Source organism: Somniosus microcephalus, chromosome 24 (assembly GCF_052327205.1).
Source record: "Somniosus microcephalus isolate GS21.2 chromosome 24, FLI_Smic_1.0, whole genome shotgun sequence".
NCBI lineage: Eukaryota > Metazoa > Chordata > Chondrichthyes > Squaliformes > Somniosidae > Somniosus > Somniosus microcephalus.
Genome location: NC_141010.1, coordinates 2,217,269 through 2,234,582, shown reverse-complemented (window position 1 = coordinate 2,234,582; position 17,314 = coordinate 2,217,269). Strand labels below are relative to the sequence as shown.

The 17,314-nt window shown below is 50.2% G+C and overlaps 1 protein-coding gene across 4 annotated transcripts in view; it reads left to right on the top strand.

Moving 5' to 3' along the window:
• LOC147100954 (zona pellucida-binding protein 2-like) overlaps positions 1–17,314 on the top strand; it is a 46,146-nt gene that overhangs the window by 16,857 nt on the left and 11,975 nt on the right. For 3 of the 4 annotated variants that reach the window (XM_085966061.1, XM_085966058.1, XM_085966060.1), the window contains exon 3: positions 5,380–5,505. The exons of the other annotated variant lie outside the window; for it this stretch is intronic. In XM_085966061.1, the coding sequence (XP_085822187.1) occupies positions 5,397–5,505 (109 nt within the window). In that variant the 5' untranslated portion in view covers positions 5,380–5,396. The remainder of the gene's footprint in view (positions 1–5,379; positions 5,506–17,314) is intronic. 4 annotated transcript variants of the gene reach the window in all.

Here is a 17,314-nt window from a genome sequence, read left to right as displayed (position 1 = left end):
GACCACGCGGTCTTCCCGGGCCGCTAGGCCCGACCGCCCTACCACTCCAGGTCACTGCTACTACCACACCCGTTTTGGCGCTAGGGCTCAACGCTGCACGCCACCGTGTACCTTCAAACCCCCGCACCGGCCCCCGCGATGGCCGCGGGGCAGAAGGAGCCCCTACTGTACGTCACTGACGACAGAACCAACCGCCGATTTCTGTGCGACACGGGCCCAGCACAGCATCACCCCCGCCTCCGCCCTCGAGATCCAACGCGGCACACGGGGTATCACACTGGCTGCAGCCAACGGCTCTGAAATCCGCACATATGGCACCCGCATGGTCACGCTCGACCTCGCGGGCCGCCGCTACCGCTGGGAGTTCCTCACAGCCAAGGTCCTCTGCCCACTCATCGGCGCCGACTTCCTACGCACCCACGGCCTCCTTGTCGACATTCCGAGGCACCGCCTCGTCGACATCAACACTATGGCCCCCATCCCCGGTGCCTTTACCCCGGCCCGTTCGGCCGGCCTGACGACCTACTGCCTCGCCAGAGCCACGGACGACTACTCGGCACTCCTAGCTGAGTTTCCCGCCCTCACTAAACCGACCTTTTCGGCCAAAGCCGCCAAGCACGGTGTAGAACACTATATCCCCACCACCGGCCCCCCAGTTTCTGCCCACGCCCACAGACTCAACCCGGCCAAGCTGGAAATCGCGCGGGCCGAGTTCACCAACATGGAACAACTCGGCATCATCCGCCGCTCCAGCAGCCCTTGGGCCTCGCCCCTCCACATCGCCCCCAAGCCCGGCGGAGGCTGGCGCCCTTGCGGGGACTACCGCCGCCTCAACGACGCCACCACCCCCGATCGATACCCGGTGCCACACATCCAGGACTTCTCGGCCCGACTGGCCGGACGAACTGTCTTTTCCAAAGTCGACCTGGTGCGCGGTTACCACCAAGTCCCCGTACACCCCGCGGACATCCCCAAAACGGCCGTCATCACCCCATTCGGCCTGTTCGAGTTCCTGAGGATGCCCTTCGGCCTCAAGAATGCAGCACAGGCTTTCCAGCGCCTTATGGACTCAGTCCTCCGGGACCTGAACTTCCTATTCGTCTATCTAGACGACATTCTCGTGGCCAGCTCCTCCAAACAGGAACACCTCGAACACCTTCGCATCCTGTTCGGGCGCCTAGCCCAACACGGGCTCATCCTCAGCCCGGCGAAGTGCCAATTCGGCCTAACCGAGATCGATTTTCTCGGTCACCGCATCACCCCTGCTGGGGCCGTCCCCCTGCCCAACAAGGTGCAGGCCGTCCAGCAATTCCCCCGCCCCACAACCATCAAGGGCCTTCAGGAGTTCCTCGGGATGGTGAACTTCTACAACAGGTTCATCCCCAGAGCCGCAGCCCTCATGAAGCCCCTATACGACTCCCTCCGAGGAAAATCCGGCAAGATGGACGTAGCCTGGACCACTGACACGGCAGCCGCCTTCGACGCCACCAAAAACGCGCTCGCCGACGCCACTCTGCTCGCGCACCCGAGGGCCGATGCCCGGGTCGCGCTCACCACCGACGCCTCCGACCACGCGGTCGGGGCCGTGTTCGAGCAGTGGGTCAATGGCGCGTGGCAGCCACTTGCCTTCTACAGCCGCCAACTGCGCCCCCCGGAGGTCAAATACTCCACTTTCGACCGCGAGCTTCTCGCACTCCACCTGTCGGTCCGCCATTTCAGGTTCCTCCTGGAAGGCCGCCCCTTCACCGCGTATGTGGACCACAAGCCACTCACATACGCGATGGCCAAGCACACCGAACCCTGGTCCGCTAGGCAGCAACGCCAGCTCGCGGCCGTCTCCGAGTTTACTACGGACATTCAGCACGTCTCCGGTAGAGACAACGTGGTCGCCGACTGCCTTTCCCGTCCCGCCGTCTGTGCGAATCACCTCGCGGTCGACTACGCACAACTAGCAGCGGCCCAGCTCACGGACCCAGACCTCCTCTCGGCGGCTACCAGCCTGCCAGGGCTACGCCTAGCCAAGGTCGCGCACGGGCCCGAAGCCACGGCAGTCACGTGCGACGTCTCACTCGGCCAACCCAGGCCGGTCGTCCCTGAGACCTGGCGCCGCCGTGTCTTCGACGCGCTCCACGGGCTCTCTCACCCGGGTTCCCGCGCATCCGTCAAACTCCTCTCCAAGCGCTTCGTCTGGCGCGGCCTCAGCAGAGATGTTCGGACTTGGGCCACCTCCTGCCTCGCCTGCCAACGGGCTAAGGTACAGCTGCACACCAAAGCACCCCTGGGAGACTTCGAGGTACCCAGCCGCCGCTTCGACCACGTACACGTCGACATCGTCGGTCCCCTGCCGCCATCGCAAGGCCAAACTTATCTCCTCACGATGGTCGACCGCTACACACGCTGGCCTGAGGCAGTGCCGCTGACCTCCACCACCACAGCCGACATCGCCAGGGCGTTCGTTAACACCTGGGTTGCGAGGTTCGGCGTACCGGCCGACATAACCTCCGACAGAGGCGCCCAGTTCACCTCCGAACTCTGGACGGCCACAGCACGCAACCTCGGGGTGACGCTCCACCGCACCACGGCGTACCACCCGCAGGCCAACGGACTTTGTGAACACTTCCACAGGTCACTCAAGGCCTCACTCCGCGCCGGCCTGCAGGACAGTACCTGGACTGACCGCCTGCCGTGGGTGCTACTCGGCCTACGCACCGCGGTCAAGGAAGACCTCCAGTCCTCGGCAGCGGAGTTAGTCTACGGACAACCGCTGCGCGTCCTAGGCGAATTCCTTCCGGAGCCTACCAAGCCTTGGTCGGCCGAACAGCAGCGGCTCGACTCTTTCTCTTCCGCTCAGCAGTTCGCCCCACTTCCGGTCAACCGACACGGCGAACTCGCACCTCACGTCCCGCCAAATTTACAGCAGGCGCGCTTCGTCTTCGTGCGACACGACGCGCACCGCGGGCCCCTGCGACCCCCGTACGACGGTCCGTACGAGGTACTACAAACCGGGGACAAGGTCTTCAAGCTGTGACTCGGCGACAGGGTCGAGACAGTCTCCATCGACCGGCTCAAACCAGCACACACAGAACCAGGGGAACAGGTCCCCGTGGCCCAGCCTCCAACTAGAGGCCGTCCCCCCGGCAAGCCAGCACAGCCGGCGGCGAACCGCCCGACCCAACCAACCAGACTGGCGACCACTCAGAGCCGCTGCGGCAGAACCATTAGACCACCGTCACGACTCGTCCACTCCTCCTAAGCGGATTCTGGGGGGAGCTCTGTGGCGACACGCCACCACTGGACATAATCCGCTCACGGCGGCACAGACAGTCTAAGCAGAAGCCCCCAGCCGGGGGCCCTTTCCTCCAGCAACTTGTTTCCCGCAGGGACAGGCTGCCGGGAGCACTTCCTGTCTGGGAAGTATTTAAGTGGATGCGCGGGCTTTTCTAGTTCCTGTTTGTCATGTGGTTGGAATAAAGCAGTTGTGTTTTCAATAGCTCTGGTCTCGACTCCCACGTTTGCCGCGGTATCTCAACAAGGTTATTAAACAAAATTAGGGCTCATGGGATTGGGGGTAATATACTAGCATGGATTGAGGATTGGTTAACGGACAGAAAACAAAGAGTAGGAATAACCGGGTCATTTTCAGGTTGGCAGGCTGTAACTAGTGGGGTACCACAAGGATCAGGGCTTGGGCCTCAGCTATTCACAATCTACATCAATGATTTGGATGAGGGGACCAAATGTAATATATCCAAGTTTGCTGCTGATACAAAGCTGGGTGGGAATGTAAGATGTGAGGAGGATGCAAAGAGGCTTCAAGGGGATATAGACAAGCTAAATGAGTGGGCAAAAACATGGCAAATGGAATATAGTGTGGAGAAATGTGAAGTTATCCACTTTGGTAGGAACAATAGAAAAGCAAAGTTTTTACATGGTGAGAGATTGGGAAATGTTGGTGTTCAGAGGGACCTGGATGTCCTTGTACATGAATCACAGAGTTAACATGCAGGTACAGCAAGCAATTAGGAAAGCAAATGATATGTTGGCCTTTATTACAAGAGGATTTGAGTATAAGAGTAAAGACGTCTTACTGCAATTATATAGGGCCCTGGTGAGACCACACCTGGAGTATTGTGTACAGTTCTGGTCTCCTTACCTAAGGAAGGATATACTTGCCATAGAGGGAGTGCAACAAAGGTTCACCAGACTGGTTCCTGGGATGGGGGGATTGTCCAATGAGGAGAGATTGAGTAGACCAGGCCTATATTCTCTAGCGTTCAGAAGAATGAGAGGTGATCTCATTGAAACATACAACATTCTTACAGGACTTGACAGGGTAGATGCAGGGAGGATGTTTCCCCTGGCTGGGGAGTCTAGAACCAGGGGTCACAGTCTCGGAATAAGGGGTCGGCCATTTAGGACTGAGATGAGGAGAAATTTCTTCACTCAGAGGGTGGTGAATCTTTGGAATTCTCTACCCCAGAGGGCTGTGGAGGCTCAGTCGTTATTCAAGGCTGAGATCGATAGATATTTGAATATTAAGGGAATCAAGGGATATGGGGATAGTGCAGGAAAGTGGAGATGAGGTAGAAGATCAGCCATGATCTTATTGAATGGCGGAGCAGGCTCAAAGGGCCAAATGGCTGACTCCTGTTCCTATTTCTTATGTTCTTATGTAATCAGTCTTTGCCTTAAGGTGTGTCAGACTGTCTCGATCTATGCTGATGTCTCAGTGTCTGTTCCAATGTATCAGTGTATGTCTCACTCCTTGTGTTACTGTGTCCTTCAGTTCATAAGTCTGCAGAAGAAATCAATAGAGTGGCAGTACTGATACAAATTATTTGGAGCTGTTGCATTCACCAGTCAGACAACGGAAAGTTTTCATATCCTAGATAGAGACTTTCCTGAAAATGATCTTTAGAGACGTAGATAAAAAGCCATGCAGACATAAGCTCTCGGGTTCAATTTCCAGTTTGTGCCGTGTCAATGGATCTCAGCTGGATCAGCTACATACAATTGGCCTCAGTGCCACTGGGTCACTGCTCTGAATTGCTGTCCAGTAACCCCTGCTGGAAAGTGCGTATGTTTGGATTCTGGGTGAGAATAAGATCAGTCACAGCTGCAACAATGTCCGTGGTGCGTTAGCTTGCTGACAGGTCATGGTTTAGGTTCAGACAAGAAAAATGGCCACTATAGGGCTACTGCACCCTAATGTGAGTCAATGCCTTCACCAGGCAAGAGGAGAACAGGGAGAGGGAGAATTTTTATTAAGAAATGTGCATACTGATATTTTCCAACTTCAGGTGAACCATTTCCATTATACATTGTGACAGTGCGACCCTGTTGTACCATTGCTGATAATCTTCATTAACTTTTTCCTAGTAAAAGTTTATGTGAAGATGTACTATGACAGTCCTTCTCTTCTCTGCACAACTGAGGAGCTTTCAGAGATAGAATTAGTGGATCCATATTTTATATGGGTGGGCCCATCAGGAAGAAACATAAAAGGTGAGATGCTTTACTTTTTCTCCAGGGCCAGAACAAACTGAACACGAGGTCAATTGGTCTGATAGATAGTGCTATCCTAACATTAAGCAAGATGATCATTCTATGTGGTTACAAGATAGATCAATTACTCAAGGTAATTTACAGCTGAAAGCTGAAGGTTATAGCTATGGTGCCATGGACACCTAAGTGTTTTGTTGATGCTACTTCTTTGCCTGGGAAGGGGGGCGGGGGCGGGGGTGGGGGCGGGGTGTAACAGTCAAATTCAGTGGTGTTTTCAGAATCAATATTTTGATGTCCACAATACTAATGTCCACGATTCCACTCTCCTTGGGATTTGTAACATTAAAGGCTGAGAGTCTGCGCCAAGAGTTACCCAGTTCTGAATTAGTGTTCAGGAGGCATATTCATCGCGAAACTGGAGATATATTTTAAAGATCAGGAACCAAGTCATGTCATGACTTTGAACACTTGAGTCATGTCTCTCTGTATAATGAGAACCGTTTGAGCTTCTTGAGCCTATACTGAAAACAGCAAGCCCATTGGCTGCTCTCTAGTCTTTCTGTCTTGGTCTTAGGCTGAATGAATTCAGTTGTCCCACAACATTAACAGCTCATAGGACAGAACCCCCAGCACAGTAAAAACCTTTGTGCCTTACAATCCTTTCATGTGCAACTGCAATTCTTCCAATATTTTGTCAGTTCAGTGCATATGATTTAGCCTGTTTATTATACCCTGTGAAGAATTATCTTGTATAAGCAATGTTCTTGAGATGTTGCAGCCTTCGCGTGTCTAAATTATGCCCTGTAATATCTCTTTTTACACCAGCCTATGTTTTCACTAACCTGGTCCATTATCAAACAAAATTTGACACTAGGGACATGCAATATTAAATTCTCTATTAATGGTACTGGACATGGCTGCACTTCAAAGGATTTTGTCCAAATATTACACGTGGAGAAATTGTAATCAAAACGAGCTCAGTGGTTTTAATATGATCAGAGGGAACAGATTCCATTGCAGTTAGCAAGTCAGCATTGGAAATTCTCAGCGATTCCTATTCTGTTGGATTTCTTGAGTAAGAGATGGTTACTTATTTCAAACTGTACTGCCTATCGAGAAGCATTATCAAATAATAGCAGCCTTCAGAGAGTAAGGAATGAGTGTATATAAAAAGGTAGAGTAGCTAAAGTAAACGTTGGTCCCTTAGAGGACAAGACTGGGGAAATAATAATGGGAAACAAGGAAATGGCAGAGGCATTGAACAAATATTTAGTATCTCTCTCCACAGTAAAAACATCCCAGTAATAGAAAATCAAGGGGCAAAAGGGGAGGGAGGAACTTAAAACAACCGCTATCACTAGAGAAAAAGTGCCAGGCAAACTTATGGGCCTAAAAGCTGACGAGACCCCTGGACCTGATGGCCTGCATCCTAGGGTCTTAAAAGAAGTGGCTGCAGAGATAGTGGATGCATTGGTTGCAATATACCAAAATTCCCTGGACTCTGGAAAAGTCCCTGTGGATTGGAAAACTGCAAATGTAACACCCTTATTCAAAAAAGGAGGGAGACAGAAAGCAGGAAACTATAGGCCAGTTAGCCTAACATCTGTCATTGGCAAAATGCGCGAATCCATTATTAAGGAAGTAGTAGCAGGGCATTTAGAAAACCATAATACAGCAGAGTCAACATGGTTTTATTAAAGGGCAATCGTGTTTGACAAATCTATTAAGAATTCTTTCAGGAGGTAACGAGTAGGGTGGATAAAGGGGAACACCGCGGGACACTCGCTGGAAGGAGACACACCGCGGGACACACTCGCTGGAAGGAGACACGCCGCGGGACACACTCGCTGGAAGGAGACACGCCGCGGGACACACTCGCTGGAAGGAGACACAGCGCGGGACACACTCGCTGGAAGGAGACACACCGCAGGGGACACACTCGCTGGAAGGAGACACGCCGCGGGACGCACTCGCTGGAAGGAGACACACCGCAGGGGACACTCGTTGGAAGGCGACTCACTGCGGGACACACTCGCTGGAAGGAGACCCACCGTGGGACACACTTGCTGGAAGGAGACACGCCGCGGGACACACTCACTGGAAGGAGACACGCCGCGGGACACACTCGCTGGAAGGAGACACGTCGCGGGACACACTCGCTGGAAGGAGACACGCCGCGGGACACACTCGCTGGAAGGAGACACGCCGCGGGACACACTCGCTGGAAGGAGCCACGCCGCGGGACACACTCGCTGGAAGGAGACACGCCGCGGGACACACTCGCTGGAAGGAGACACGCCGCAGGGCACACTCGCTGGAAGGAGACACGCCGCGGGGGACACTCGCTGGAAGGAGACACGCCGCGGGGGACACTTGCTGGAAGGAGACTGTGTGCGTGCGTGCATGTTTGCGTGTTGCAGGTGCAGCAGGTAATTAGGTAAGCAAATGCAATGTTGCCCTTTATTGTAAGGGGGATGGAGTATAAAAGTACGGAAGTCTTGCTGCAACTGTACAGGGCACTGGTGAGACCACACCTGGAGTACTGTGTACAGTTTTGGTCCCCTTATTTAAGGAAGAATATACAGTACTTGCATTGGAGACAGTTCAGAGAAGGTTCACGAGGTTGATTCCTGAGATGAAGGGGTTGTCTTATGAGGAAAGGTTGAGCAGATTGAGCCTATACTCATTGGAGTTTAGAAGAATGAGAGGGGATCTTGCTAATACAAGATTCTGAGGGGGTTGGACAAGGTAGATGCGGAGAGGATGTTTCCCCTCATCAGGGAATCTAGAACGAGGGGGCATAGTTTCAGAATAAGGAGTCGCCCATTTAAGACGGAGATGAGGAGGAATTTTTTTTCTGAGGGTTGTGAATCTTTGGAATTCTTTACCCCAGAGAGCTGTGGAAGCGGAGTCATTGAATATATTCAAGGCTGAGATAGACAGAGATTTGAGCAACATGGGAGTCGAGGGTTATGGGGAACAGGCACGAAAGTAGAGTTGAGGCCAAAATCAGATCAGCCAAGATCTCATTAAGTGGCGGAGCAGGCTCGAGGGGCCAAATGGCCTGCCCCTGCTCCTATTTCTTATGTTCTTCTGTGTGATACTGCACCAAGCAAGATGGATTTTATAAGTTTGAAAGCAGTTATTACCCAAAATTAAAAGTACCTGTGCTCATATTCAGACACGAGACCGAATACCCGAAGGAATGAGTCTGTTTGGATGTGAGCGGGATTACCCCGAGGAATTTGTCTGCTTGAATGCGAGAGGGACTATCCCAAGGAATGTGCTTGGATGCGAGAGGAACTGTCCCGAGGAATGTGCTTGGATGTGAGAGGAACTGTCCAGAGGAATGTGCTTGGATGTGAGCGGGACTATCCAGAGGAATGTGCTCTGATGTGAGGGAATGTGTCTGTTTAGCTGTGGGAGGTAGTATCACTGAGCAATATTCCCTGTTGAGGAACATTGTGGTATCTGGGAGCAGCCCCTGCCCTGTCAGTATTGTTCAGAATCAGGTTGCTAATCACAAAGTGAATACCTTTGTAGATGTTTGGTTTTCTGTTGTTGGCTATGAACGGGATGGCCAGTGCACAGGGCATTGGTTTGAATCTGCTTGCTGTGCAGGTTGAATGGAGCTGTCTCATTAGATGTCTGCCTTGGCTCAGTGATAGCACACTTGTCTTGGAGTCAGGAGGTCATAGGTTCAAGTCTCACTCCAGAGACTTGAGCCCACAATATAGGCTGATACTTCAGTCGGAGGTGTCCTCTTAGGGCCTCGGTTTAATGTCTCATCCCAATCAGGTGGATGTAAAAGATCCCATGGCACTATTCAAAAAAGAGCTGGGATGTTCTTCCCGGCATCCTGGCCAATATTTATCCTTCAACCAACATCACTAAAAACAGATTATCTGGTCATTATCACATTGTTGTTTGTGGGAGCTTGCTGTGCGCAGATTTGCTGCTGTGTTTGGTTACATAACAATAGTGACTACAATTCAAAACAACTTTTTTAGCTATAAAGTGTTTTGTGAGGTTGTGAAAGGTGCTATATAAATGCAAGTTCGTTCTTAGCAGTTAAGACAAACTGGACACTTGTGCATTATCTAAGTGTAGATACAGAATGATATATGTAGCAGCATTTTACACTCATCCTTCCTTCTCTTTGACTTGATCAGTTTTCTGTAACATGTTTTTTTTCCCCCAAAAGTCTTCGATTTAAGTTACCAACAAGAATCAATAATTGAACACGGCTGTTTAATTGCCAGATGGAAAGTTTCTTCCATGAAACATTGCTTTAACAAAGTTAAAGGTGCTTACAACGCCAGAGATGATTCAAAAGGAGCAAAAATTCATATATTTAAATATGCATAACTTAAGTTGGAATTTATTTTTTGTAAATAAACAGGTAACTATGCCTGTGATTATATTGGTAGAAAACCTTTTCATGCTCTTATATTAACTAATTTCTGTTGGGATCATGCTGTCATTTGTCATATTTCCAGAGTGGAAATAAGAAAAGTTAATGATACGGTCCCAAAGTGCCATGAAAACGTGAGGCATGACACCCTCAAGTGGCCAAAGGAGACACAACACTCTTACCATTTGGTGTTGAATGCCATTTGAAAACTCCAAACCGTTGATATCATGTCCAGAGTTTCCAATGCTGACCAGTTTCTGTGGGACTCCATGGAGCAACTCGACCGCAAACTTTTTTCCTCCAGCTTTGGGCTCTGAAAATGTAAAATTCTAAGATATAAATACCGAAAGGAACTTTTAAAAACTATGTGCAGTATTTTCACAAGAGTCCAACAACCACATGTATTCAGCATTTCTCACATAACTAAATATCCCCAAAAAACTTTAAAGGAGGAGTTTAAAAATGACATGTTTGGAGTAGGCTTTTACGGCAGGGAGAGGTAGAAGGTGAAGAGGATTAGAGTGCAGGGACATGGTGGCTGAAAGCTGTGCCACCAGTGGTGGAGCAGGGAAGGGGGACAGTAAACCAGTCGGAAGTGTAGAGGATTCATGTGAGGACAATATTAACAATTTTATTTCGGGTAGTTTAATTTATAAATAACCGCTGTTTCTTACTAATGCACTGTACTTACCTGCTTCCGAAATGTAGTAACAATATCAACAGCAACAACTTGTATTTATATAGCGCCTTTAACATCGTAAAACGTCCCAAGGCGCCGCAGGTGGCTGATGAATCCAATGCGGGACTTAGTCTCTGTCACAGGTGGGGCAGACGGTGGTTGAAGGGGCGGGTGGGTGGGGTGCTTGGGTTGACGTGCGCTGCCTGCGCTTGGCTTCCGCTTGCTCCCGGCGAAGAGACTCGAGCTGTTCGGCGCCTTCCCGGATGCTTCTCCTCCACTTTGTGCGGTCTTGGGCCAGGGATTCCCAGGTGTAGGTGGGGATGTTACACTTTTTTCAAGGAGGCTTTGAGAGTGTCTTTGAAGCGTTTCCTCTGCCCATCTGGGGCTCTCTTGCCGTGCCGGAGCTCCGAGTAGAGCGCTTGTTTTGGGAGTCTCGTATCGGGCATGCGGACATCGGAGCTGATCGAGCATGGTCAAAGCTTCGATGCTGGGGATGTTGGCCTGAGCAAGAACACTGACGTTGGTGCACCTATCCTGCCAATGGATTTGCAGGATCTTGCGGAGGCAGCGTTGATGGTACCTCTCCAGTGCTTTGAGGTGCCTGCTGTACATGGTCCATGTCTCTGAAGCATACAGCAGGGCGGGTATCACTGTTGCTCTGTAGTCCATGAGCTTAGTGCCGGGTTTGAGGTTCTGGTCTTCAAACACTCTCTTCCTCAGGCGACCGAAGGCTGCACTGGCACACTGAAGACGGTGTTGGACTTCGTCGTCGACGTCTGCCCTTGTTGACAGTAGGCTCCTGAGGTATGGAAAGTGGTCCACATTGCCCAAGGCCTTGTCGTGGATTTTGATAATCGGGGGGCAGTATTGTGTGGCGGGGGCAGGTTGGTAGAGGACCTTTGTCTTACAGATGTTTAGTGTAAGGCCCATGCTCTCGTACGCTTCGGTGAAGGTGTTGACGATGGTTTGCAGCTCGGCCTCCGAGTGAGCGCAGACGCAAGCGTCGTCTGCATACTGTAATTCGACAACAGAGGATGGGACGACCTTGGATCTGGACTGGAGGCGACGGAGGTTGAACAGTTTCCCGTTTGTTCTGTAAATTAGCTCCACTCCAGTGGGGAGCTTACTGAGGGTGAGATGGAGCATTGCAGCAAGGAAGATCGAGAAGAGCGTTGGTGCGATGACACAGCCTTGCTTGACCCCGGTTCATACGTGAATTGGGTCTGTGGTGGAACCGTTGGTCAGGATCACGGCTTGCATGTCGTCGTGAAGCAGGCAGAGGATAGTGACAAACTTTTGAGGGCAGCCGAATTTGAGGATGACACTCCATAATCCCTCACGGTTGACAGTGTCGAAGGCCTTTGTGAGATCAAAGAAGGCCATGTACAGCGGTTGGTGCTGTTCCCTGCATTTCTCTTGTAATTGACGTGCGGTGAAGATCACGTCCATTGCGCCCCTTAGTGGGCGGAATCCGCATTGCGACTCTGGGAGGAGCTCTTCGGCCACTGGGAGAAGGCAATTGAGGAGGATTCTTGCGATGACTTTCCCTGTGGCAGACAGCAGGGAAACTCCTCTGTAATTACTGCAATCGGACTTGTCACCTTTCTTGAAGATGGTCACAATTACGGCGTCTCTGAGATCCCCTAGCATGCTCTCCTCCTTCCAGATAAGAGAATGAGTCAGCGAGCACCGGGGTGATGGGTGAACGGGACTTGGTGTGAGTTAGGACATGAGTAGCTGAGTTTTGGATGACCTCAAGTTTACGTAAGGTAATACGTGGGAGGCCAGCCATAAATTGAACGTGGGAGACCAGCCATATCACCATAAAGTTATATTTTAAAATATGATTACAGGGAGTTTAGGCACTGGTTTCCTGTTTCCATTCCTTTTAATGAGATAAACTGCAGCTGACTTACAAAACCGAACGGAGGTGTGGAACAAATTATTTTATAATTCTAAATAATTTAAGATTTGAGTCATTTAATTACAACACGTAAAATTTCTGATACTCAAATAGCAACATTCATACAAATTTACAACGTCGTGCCGATCAGTCCTCGGGTAGACAACATTTACCAGATATAGTTTGCACTTTATTTTCTCCATATATGGGCATGTTAGACCACACCACCGGTTTGAATTGTAACAGTTCCTAAAGCACCCACATGTTGTGGAAAATCATATTCTACATGGCACACGTTGCATTAACAGGAACACAGCCCTCTACGATGCCATGACACCGCTGCACATTACATTACATCAATTCAAAATTTTGCCATAATTTCAAGAGGATCCCAAATTCATTGTGATCGTTGCTGAGTTGGTTGTTCTCATCTAGGGCAGCAGTGGAGATGCTACTAAACTAAATAGTGGGGGGGAGGGTTCAGGTGAGGGGAAACTTAGAAAGTTAGAGAAAGGACAAGGCAATAGTGCAGTAGTGGTAACCAGAGTGTGACAGGAAGGGACAGAGTGTACAAGCATAAGAGTGCACCAGCAAATAGGGTCAGAGTAGGGAAAAATGATAAAAAGACAAAATTAAAGGTTCTTTATCTGAATACACACAGCATTCGTAACAAGATAGATGAATTGACAGCACAAATAGAAATAAATGGGTATGATATGATAGCCATTACAGAGACGTGGTTGCAAGGTGACCAAAGCTGGGAACTGAATATTCAGGGGTATTTGACATTTTGGAAGGATAGGCAGAAAGGAAAAGGAGGTGGGGTAGCTCTGTTAATAAAGGATGAGATCAGTACAGTGGTGAGAAATGATCTTGGCTCGGAAGATCAAGATGTAGAATCAGTTTGGGTGGAGATAAGAAATAATAAGGGAAAGAAGTCACAGGTGGGAGTGGTCTGTAGGCCCCCTAACAGTAACTATACTGTAGGACAAAGTATAAATCAAGAAATAATGGGGGCTTGTAAGAAAGGTACTGCAATAATCGTGGGCGATTTTAATCTTCTTATAGATTGGACAAATCAAATTGGCATTGGTAGCCTTGAGGACGAGTTCATAGAATGTATTCGGGATGATTTCTTAGATCAATACGTTGTGGAACCAACCAGGGAACAGGCTATTTTAGATCTGGTAATGTGTAATGAGGCAGGATTAATTCATGATCTCATAGTAAAGGATCCTCTAGGGAAGAGTGAGCATAACATAAAAATTTCACATTCAGTTTGAGGGTGAAAAACTTGGATCTGAAACTAGTGTCTTAAACTTAAATAAAGGCAATTACAAGGGTATGAAGACAGAGTTGGCTAAAGTGGACTGGGAAAATAGATTAAAAAGTAAGACGTTAGATAAGCAGTGACAGACTTTTAAGGAGCTATTTCATAACTCTCAACAAAGATATATTCCAGTGAGAAAGAAAGACTCTACGAGAAGGATGAACCATCCATGGCTAACTAAAGAAGTTAAGGATGGTATCAAATTGAAAGAAAAGGCGTACAATGTTGCAAAGATTAGTGGTAGGCCAGAAGATTGGGAAATTTTTAGAAACCAGCAAAGGATGACAAAAAAATAATAAAGGGGGAAAAGATAGATTGAGACTAAACTAGCAAGAAATATAGGGGGAAAATTGAGTCACGCCCCTTTGGGGTGCTAACTCCACCGGGTTAGTGCCCCTGCGGCCGAAATTCATCGGTAGCACCCCAAGAGGGAAGCGGGGCGCTTCTGGAACGCCACACACTGCGGCACATCACGCCGCAGTACTGCAAGCCTTCCTCCCCTTAAAGAGGGCCCCAGACCTGAAACGTTAACTCTGTTTCTCTCTCCATGGATGCTGCCTGGCCTGCTGAGTATTTCCAGCATTTTCTGTTGTTATTTAAGGCAAATAGAATGTTAGCCTTTATTGCAAGGGTGATGGAGTATAAAAGTAGGGAACTCTTGCTACAACTGTACAGGGTGTTGGTGAGACCACACCTAGAGTACTGTGTATAGTTTTGGTCTCCTTATTTAAGGAGGGATATACTTGCATTGGACCAGTTCAGAGAAGGTTCACGAGGTTAATTCCTGAGATGAAGGGGTTGTCTTATGAAGAAAGGTTGAGCAGGTTGGGCCTATACTCATTGGAGTTTAGAAGAATGAGAGGTGATCTTATCGAAACATATAGGGGGAAAAATTGGGTCGCACCCCCTTTGGGGCACTAACTTTGCTGGGGCGCTAAAAGTAGCGCCCCGAAAAAATGAGCACACCCGCGCCCGAAATTCACTGGTACCGCCCCAAGAGGGAGGCGGGGTATTACTGGAAGCGCCCCGCCTCCCTCTTGGGGCGCTGCGAGTGAATACCAGCGGGGCCACCAGGGATCGGAGTGCTGGCAAAAGAGCCCGGCACTCGAGTGTCAGGCTCATGGAGCGCAGCCGGCACCCCGCCGGGGGGCTGCACTGAAAGCCAGGGACAGCAACGGGGGCAGGTGCTGGCAGGCGGCCTGCAACAAAAATGGCCGCCCGGCACAACCCCTTTAATTTGCGCCACCCCGGCCGCAGGTACGCCCCCCTGACCCTGTCGGACATGGCGTCAGGCGGTAAGTCAGGGGGTGCTACCGAAGATCGTAGCCGGGGCGCGAGCGGGGCACTGCGCACGGCGATGACGTCATCGCCGGAGGCGCGGCGCTAACGGTTACCGCCGTCGATATCTTCCTGCTGAATTTCGCGGGAGGCATTGGCGGCGCCGCGCCCAGGCGCTAGTTGCTTTCCTCTTAGGGCGCTAACGGGAGGTGCAAATCAACCGAATTTTTCCCCCATAAGATTCTGAGGGGGCTTGACAGGGCAGATGTTGAGAGGAAGTTTCCCCTCGTGGGGGAATCTAGAACTAGGGGGCATAGTCTCAGAATAAGGAGTCGCGCATTTAAGACGGAGATGAGGAATTTCTTCTCTGAGGATCGTGAATCTTTGGAATTCTCTGCCCGAGAGAGCTGTGGAGGCGGAGTCACTGAATATATTCAAGGCGGAGATCGACAGATTTTTGAACTACAGGGGAGTCGAGGGTTATGGGGAATAGGCAGAAAAGTGGAGTTGAGGCCAAGAACAGTTTAGCCATGATATTGAATGGCGGAGCAGACTCAAGGGGCCGAATGGCCGACTCCTGCTCCTATTTCTTGTGTGTGATACTGCACCAAGCACCTGCAAGAGGGATTTTATGAAGTTTGAAAGCGGTTATTACCCAAAATTAAAAGTAACCTGTGCTGATATTCAGACACGAGACCGAATACCCGAAGGAATGAGTCTGTTTGGATGTGAGGGAATTCCACTGCGGAGTGAGTCTGTTTGGATGTTCTTATGTACATTTGGATTAAACGGCCCTAGGTTAGGGAGGGGCCACAGTTTGCCAGTGTTCCTGCTTGTGTGGATGTCATGAAGGTTAATCAGGCCTGGTTATAAAGTTCCTCACAGTTGAATAGCACGCTGACACTTACAGACCAGGTTCACACCTGAACAATGGCTCTTGGGTGAGTGATGAGAGCTGGCAGCACCCGTGGAATCACATATTCCAGCGTGAGTCATTTCTTTCAGGAAAAAAAGGAGAATTGAAATTAAAAAGCTTTTCATTCATTTTGTACTGTTCATAGTTTTCTTATACCCCTAAGACATGTTTTATGTCTATATCTGTGCTATAAACAGAACAATATTTACACAGTGAGCTAGGTCCACCATATACTGTAATACACTGCCCCCTTGTCCAGCCAGTGCTGCCATGCACCCACCATATACTGTATGCTGGAATCATGGGCCATTCAGTAATCTATTTTAATATATATATTATGTATATATAGTTGCCCATTAGCCAATCACTGTAAATACCATATATATTACAATGCCATTACAACTAGTAATAATACTATTAAAGGAGCTGGATTATGTGGTAAAATGTTGCCTTTTCAATTATGTGGTTGTATCTTCTCCATGTTAACAACATGTACCTTTGATGTAAAGATGATGTTCCGAGGCACTTCTCAGATGGAGGTAGATAACAGAATAAATGCCAAGGCATGAAGGGAGAGATTGGGAGCGGTGACGAAGGGCTTTGTCAAAGATTTGAGAAGGTTTAGGGAGGGAGTTGCAGAGCACATGGTCAAGGCGTAGTAAAGCTCTTCCAGCAGTGGGGGGATGAGGGGAGTGGGCCGCATGCAAGGCCAGAGTTTGAGGACCAATGGATGCAGAGATAGGGCTTGAAAAGATTGTAGAGATAGGGTGATCAAGGCATGGAAGGATATATTGACATGGATGAGGAGTAGATGGTGCCCGACCCGGGTACAGCTCACACTGCTCCGCCCGACCCGGGTACAGCTCACACTGCTCCGCCCGACCCGGGTACAGCTCACACTGCTCCGCCCGACCCGGGTACAGCTCACACTGCTCCGCCCGACCCGGGTACAGCTCACACTGCTCCGCCCGACCCGGGTACAGTTCGCACTGCTCCGCCCGACCCGGGTACAGCTCGCACTGCTCCGCCCGACCCGGGTACAGCTCGCACTGCTCCGCCCGACCCGGGTACAGCTCGCACTGCTCCGCCCGACCCGGGTACAGCTCGCACTGCTCCGCCCGACCCGGGTACAGCTCGCACTGCACCGCCCGACCCGGGTACAGCTCGCACTGCACCGCCCGACCCGGGTACAGCTCGCACTGTACCGCCCGACCCGGGTACAGCTCGCACTGCTCCGCCCGACCCGGGTACAGCTCGCACTGCTCCGCCCGACCCGGGTACAGCTCGCA